This window comes from Dermacentor silvarum, chromosome 8, assembly GCF_013339745.2.
Source record: "Dermacentor silvarum isolate Dsil-2018 chromosome 8, BIME_Dsil_1.4, whole genome shotgun sequence".
NCBI lineage: Eukaryota > Metazoa > Arthropoda > Arachnida > Ixodida > Ixodidae > Dermacentor > Dermacentor silvarum.
The window spans coordinates 67,122,027-67,129,398 of NC_051161.1; the positions used below are offsets into that span (position 1 = coordinate 67,122,027).

The 7,372-nt window shown below is 48.2% G+C and overlaps 1 protein-coding gene across 1 annotated transcript; it reads left to right on the forward strand.

Annotated features, from left to right (window-relative positions):
- The first annotated feature begins 5,306 nt into the window (after positions 1-5,306).
- Positions 5,307-7,031, forward strand: LOC119461372 (elongation of very long chain fatty acids protein 4). The gene has a single exon (XM_037722666.2). It carries the CDS (start codon positions 5,523-5,525, stop codon positions 6,384-6,386), a length of 864 nt encoding a protein of 287 aa, XP_037578594.1. The 5' UTR covers positions 5,307-5,522; the 3' UTR covers positions 6,387-7,031.
- The last annotated feature ends 341 nt before the right edge of the window (positions 7,032-7,372 follow it).

The following is a 7,372-nucleotide window of genomic DNA, read 5'->3' on the forward strand; positions in this document are numbered from 1 at the left end:
CAGGAAAGAAAGAAAAAAAAGTTTTCTACTGACCATAACATGGTATATCGGCTGGTTCTTGAGCGTACGAGAACTTGAAGGCGGTCCGGTCCGTTTATGTCGGTCGATGACGTTGGGCCCGACGAAGCGGACTACCGCGGTCAGTAAACAATCCGCCTCCCCCCGCCCACCCGACGCCAACGCACAAACTTCTTCCGCTTTACGCTTCTTGAAGGTAATCAGTGTGATGTCGGGCCGAAGGCATTGTACCCGATCGAGCACACTGCTGCATTATCACGGTAAACAGTCCACTCCAGCCGGCGACGAAAATTCGCGACTCCTCCGTCCGCACCGTCCACTGGTAAAGCGCCGACAGCCAGCACAGCCGAAAATTCCCTACCCATCTTACAAACGCCATCCAATGAACGAGTTGCAAAACTACACTGCGCATGCGCGAGAAAAAATATTTTGCAACCAAAGGTGCTCATGTGGATGTTCCGCCGTTGTTTATATAAAACGGAATCAGTCGTCGTAGATAGGTCCCAGCGCGATTGTTTTCTACCTTGATGCATGTACAAGAAGTATATATAAGCGACTAACCAGCTACCATCAGTGAACAGCGCACGTTCTAGGCCATGCTACGGCTACCTCGCGAGACGCAAGTGACCCATCGCAAATATCACATATAGCGACAGCGGGAATATGCCGTGTTTTATTTTTTTTTCTCAAACAGATTTTGTTCTGTCAACCACGGAAGAGGGCGCGCACTATTTTGCATGTCGTCGATTGGCGCACGAAAAGGCGACAATCCGATAGCGCCAGGTACAAACGCCGAGTCAAGGGCAGGCAGTTGTTTTCCCCGCAGTTCAGCTGCTTTCAGGCCCACTATCTGGCGTCGTCATCCTTAGGCATAGATAGACGCTTTGTGCCTTTCCATGAAAGCATGCACCCCAGGGTCAGCTCGCGTCTGAAAGTGGAAAGTGCGGCTACTGCTCCAGCACAAAAAAAAAAAAAAAAAAAAAAAAACGCGCGCGCGTGTATTTCTTTTGGCCAAATGTATTATTATACCATACACAGAAGGTATTCGTGCCCACGCACGACTCCGGAAAATAAGGCGAGCGAAGTACGATGAGAGGGAGTCCCGTCATAATCCATCGCCGGACTTCGTTTAGTGCCCAATGCAACAGATGGACCAAGCGTTTTGTTTCCAGAAGGTGTAAGTAAACGAGTGGAATTGCGTCACACAAGTTACGGTGACGCACGAATGTTGGTGGCCAGAGCACATGCTACCTAGAACGTCATCGAAAAGCACCGCCGCGGGGACTCGCACATCTCGGCGCTTCATTTGCTCATCTCCGACGCCCTGCGCCGAAGTGCACGTACAGAAATTTCCGCGGAAATATAGCAGCGTAACTCAGACCTCTCCGTGATGTCAAAAGTAGAGTTCGAGGACAGTTTTATTTACTTTCACGTTCTGGCGAACGTCGAGAGCATCTTGACAGCGTTCTCTTCTTCCTCTGCCTCCGCCAAATGTGCCTCCTTTTGTCTGTCTGCTCAGCCATTTGGCCTTGACGTGAAGGCAGAGCGTTTGCACACCTCTGCCATCTTCACATAAGCTGCCCGCTCGATTCCGAGAAGTACCGCTCAAGTGACTTCTCATGTTTGCGCATCTCGACAGACGTCCGCGAGTTCGAATTTCGCTCTTCTATTTCGAAATTTCTCTTCTCAATATTTGTCCCCCTGTTGCACGTCACCCTCTCTCTGCTTTGTGTACGAATTTTGGCTAATTTTTGTTTTAGAAATGTGAAATGTTTGACACAAATTGTGAAACAGCGATTGTGATAACTAGGTTGGTTGGCTTATCCTAAATGATATGGCACAATCCACTACAGGGGACAGGTCGACAATCTGGCATACGTGAGGACGAAATGAAGAAGAATTTCGTAAATAATAAATATAAGTGATTAAAGGAATAATAACAGTACATATGTGACGAAACATACCGAGGCGACACGATGCTTAAAAATGTCTTACTGTGAATTTCAGGAAATAAAGAAAATAAGAGGTGCCAATAACACTCTTACTTATTAAAGAAGTGAGTGAAAAAATAATATAACACAGCAGACTCTTTGTATCAGACATAAAATTAAACAAGGCATACCTCATACGTTCCTAACGCTGAAGTGCAACATCGGAGAAACTCCGCTGTGTGTGTGTGTGTTTTTAATTTTGTTTATTGCCACGCACTGCCGTCGTCGGTGACTGATTGATTGAAATCTCATGTACCCACGAGCGTCATCGTTCGAATGGTTTAACGTGTCAGTATTTGTTCTTCTCCCTCGTTCAATAGTTCTATTGCTCCAGCATTGTTCTTTGTTGTATATCAAAATCATCTTTAGATTTGGTCCAATAATTAAGGGAGTACTAAGATGATTATTTGCGACTTTTATAGTGAGTACTCATAATTACAAAATAATTAAATATCGATTTAATGTCCACTCAGTTTCGTCGCATTTCTTTTTAACACGAAAGTGTTTTATGCCGGGGTCCACCAAGACTTCACTGACGTATTTCCGTCACGGAAATACGTCACGGAAATACGTCATAGAACATAAAACAAAGAAAGAAACCAGAAGAAAAAGTTCCACAAACATGCAAAATTTGGAAATCGAACCCACGACCTCTCGGGTCCGCGACGATAGATCGCCGAGCGTTTAACCCATTGCGCCACAAACGCATTTGCAGAGAGCTACACAGACGCGCCTTATATATCTAACACTCCTCCGTGTACCCGCGCTCTTGCTCGGGGCGGTGCCGCCGCCTACGAGCAGAAAAGAGAAGTACTGCATTATGACACTAACGCGCACCGACAGTGAACGCTTCGGTGGTCTCAGCACTACGACGCACTACGGTGGTCTCAGGTGGCGTTCACCGTACTCAGCACAGCGGAGCGTGGCCTCCGCAATTAGCTCTGAAAATGTTTCTGAAGTTGATCGCGGAGGCTGCAATTACGACGCGCTGTACGCGCTGATTTGACTCGGTGACGATTCAGTTACGTGCTTTGTCTTGCGCGTTGTATTAGTGTGTCAGTTACGTGCTTCGTCTTTCGCGTTGTGCTAGCGTGTGCAGCGTAGTGCAGCTTCCATATGCACGACGGTTGCTCATGGTCATCGACGTTGGTAGTCGTGATGGAGGAGACGTGCCACCAGGCGTCAGCGTGGGTGCATCAACGCCTAAGGGCGCTTTAGCCACAAAACACCAATAGACATTATATATCAATGTGCAATAAACATTACACTACTTCTGTGAAGACACGTTTCACTTTCGTGTTCTATACCGATTCCTATATAAGAGGGATCAACCACATTTTTCCTTTATAGAAAGAATTCGATCCCGGCTCAAATCACTTCCACAATTTGATCATCCACTGCAGAAATTATAAGGAGGGAAAAACTATTTCCTTCATCATTGCTGACGGAACCGTGGCAGGTCGAACACCTATAATTAAACATTGCAGTGCCTTCAATAAAAAGGTCGCCCTTCAAAAATCATCATGACGTTGCATTGTATTTGATCAGAAACCATATCGAAAAATAACAAAGTCAATAGAGCACAATAGGAGTGCAATGAGTCTATTGTAAGTGTTGTGTGTTTGCAGTGTTGTGTTTACCGGTGCGATCGGACAGCAAAACGTGGCGCGGGCGGCGGCGACGTTTGGCTTGCGATAATTAACGAAATTTCATATTCGGGTCATATATCCATATTCACGCAATTTTGGAGATAATTTTTCGCCTCAGTTACACGTGTCAAAATTTTCTTAGGCGTGCATTATCATTTCCCCTCCGACCAGTCCTCGTTTACTAATGAACTGCTACACGACGACATTAATTTGGCTCGCCAGCGTTATCAATCGTCAATTCTTTCTTTCCGTTTTCTTTCGGGAAATTATTATTGACAGTGATATCAACACTCGTCAATGAGATATTGCTGCTATGTCTATAGCCACGCGCGCATAATTCGCTAATACTTCACACGTATAAATTCGCGTCTTTTCTCCGCCCCTTTGCAATAAAAACTGGGTCAGAGAAATGCATTGCTGTGTCGTTCAAAGCCACACTCCATGTTTTGTTTTTCGTTATATCTTGTAATAGTCGACCTCGTTACAGAAAATTATTCAAGTAACAAAGAATTACCAAGAAAGAACAGCAAGAAAGAAGAAATGTCTCCTGACTTTGTGCATGTGGACACAAGGCGATGCGGTGTGGTATTTGAGTTAAAGAAAAGCACCAAGCGTTACGCGACCGTATTACAGTGCGGTCAAGGCCGCAACGTTACCCACAGTTCGAACACGGCTGCTCTCTCGTAGCTGCAATTCTGCCGGGCGAAAACTCGGCTGCAATTCTAAGTTGGAGAAGGCAATCAATGGGTGGGGGGCGCTCGAGTGACGTAAAGCTTAATTGTTGTTGTTTCCGTACACGGTGTTTCTGCGCGCGCTTCGTCTCATCGAAGACACCGGGAAGCCGACGATTTCCTCACAACTTCGTCGCTTCCGCCGGTCGGGGCGTCGAGAGAGACATTTAGGTGTGGTGCGTTACGTCGCTAACTGGCGCAACTGCAGACGCCGACATATATGTGTGCCAACCGTATACGACGGCTGTGAGACTAGTTCGCTTCTCGTGACGATAAGTTGGCGAGCGCGCCGCGCGCAGCGCAGCGTTTAACCTAACTCGTTGCTCAACGCACTATACCACGGCGTGGCGCAAACAGCCTTTCATCATCACGAGTGCGGGTCAACGCCCGCGTTACTATTACAGTTGCTACACTCCGTAGACAAGGAACAAAGAACTGGCCGCAGAGCATAGTTACCTTTTGTACTCTGTTTCTTGTGTGCCCTTAATCGTCAGGGTGCGATTCAAGTTCCCGACCCGTCTGGGCTCGGTGTCGTTTGCCGTTAGATGCCTCCCGACCCACTCGCACTATAAAAACGAAATTGTCAGACGCGCCTTGCCCGAAGCGACGGTGCTCCACAAACGCGTTTCGTTATGTACTCGTTGCCTCATTATGACACTCTTTCCAGCGCCCAACACGGTCGCCAGCCGTCGGAAATTGACATTGAAGAAACGCGTTTCCGCGTCCGGGCCTAGGCGAATAAAGCTTGCTTTCCGGCGCGCCAATCTCGCAGCACGTGTCAGTTGCTTCCCTCAGCCCCGTGTGCGACTTTTGACGAGAAACGGCTTATCTGTGTTCAGAACCACTCTCACTCCCCCTGATGGAATACAGGTGGCGAGGGCTATGACCAAGCGGAGAGTGCGGAACTACTACGTTCGCTTCCCGACCCCCGCAGCGTACATTTACTTGGAACGGGGAAGACGGCTGAGCACACCGCGCGTAACCACCGCAGTGAACGGAACGAATCTGATCTTGCGGAAGCGAGGGAGTAAAGAAGCCACGGCGCATCCCACGTTGCGCATCAAACGGTGAGGTGTTTCACAGCCGACAGACGACGGCAAGTTAGAGACGAAGTCGGCTGGTGCCCTGTGACGATGACATCGGACATCATGAACGAATCGCTGGCAGCTCCTTCGTCGTGGCCCCCTACGGCAAGCTTCGTCCAACGGCTGTGGACTCACAGGGACCCCCGCGTCAAGGACTGGGGCGTTATAACAGACGCGCGGTTCATGTTTCCGCTACTGGCCGCCTACGTCTACTTCGTCAAGATCGGCGGACCCCGCTGGATGAAGAACAGGCCCGCGTTCGAGCTCCGGCTTCCCATTCTCCTCTACAACCTGTTCATGGTCGTGGCCAACGCGCTCTTCGTGGCCAAGTTCCTCAAGCACTCGTACATCGGCGGCGGCTACAGCTTCTTCTGCCAGGGGATCGACTACACGGCCGTCGACGAGAACACCCTGACCCTTCTGAAGACAGCGTGGTGGTACGCGTTTGTCCGGATAGGAGACTTTTTGGACACTATATTTTTCGTGCTGCGCAAGAAGAACTCGCACGTCACGTTCTTGCACGTGGTGCACCACTTCATCGTCGTCTTCGACTGCTGGATTTGGATTAACTATGGCCATGACGGCCAGGTCATTCTGGGAGTGTGCGTGAACGCCTCGGTCCACGTGATTATGTACGCCTACTACTTTCTGGCTGCCCTGGGACCCGAAGTTCGCAAGCACCTTTGGTGGAAGCGGTACCTGACCAGGATCCAAATTTTCCAGATGGTCTTCGTTGTGCTGCACATGCAGATTCCGCTCTTCTACGACTGCGGATACCCGAGAGCCTTCTGCATCACCGAGATTGTACAACTGTGCATGGGCATAGCACTCTTCATCAACTTCTACTTGAAGACCTACAAGTCTCACAGCGGCAAAGTAACAGACGTGGCGAAGACGCTTAAGAGTGAATGAGCTCTCTTAGGCGCGAATGGCATTCCAATGAGGTACGAACTGTTTACTGCTCTTTCGCAACGCGCCCATGAGGCGCGTGTACGAGATAACGAGCGAGTCAGATGCATCCTAGCGTATTTTATGCCCCAAAAATACTGGTGTATATATGAACACAATCTACTTCGACAGCGCATTCGTATGCTCCCTTCTGCATAATAGACCATTTGTGAAGAAGCGTCACCTATAAGGTAAGCCACGAGCACCTGAAACGATTAATTCATCTATTCCAGCATTACAGCAAGTCATTTAATGAAATATGGGCCTCGCTTGCGCTGCTGTATAAGATTAGTCACTTACACGAATACATGTGTAGGTACCGAGGAATATGAAGACAAATGTGTTTACTTCATCGTTGTGACGTTTCACATTCAGCAGCCGTTCTTTCTTCTTACCGCGGGTATTTTCATGCAAGATGTTCATTTTGACAGATTTGACAATAGCGGTGCCGTGGCTCTGTTGCTGTACATAGTATATTTCGAACGCGTCTGTGAAAGAACGATGGTACTCTTTGCGGATGGCTATACGTTAACATTTTTGTACTATTATTGTATGCTCGTGTATATATATATATATATGTAATAAAACAGGTTACCATCGCTGTTCAGCCTTTTACATTTTTTTTTCGTAAGCTCTTTTGTTCCCTCTTTGCTCAGCGTCTGTTGACGCTTGCCTAGGGGCGTCAAAAAAAAAAAAAAAAAACTGATTTGTTGGTGCGAAGCGACGGATATCTTACCAGCCACCGAGTTGCGTGGTCGAGTATCGGCAGACACTTTTCCCATTTGTGTAGACAGCACATATGCTTACCAAGAAAGGCGCTGGTACTACAGTTGCAGACTTTTTGAAGGTGACTGCGTGACCGTCGACGAGATGTCGTGCAACGCCCACCGCAGACATCTTCTGGTGAGGCAACACTGGGATCAGGCGACGTTCTCCTCCTATTCAGTTGT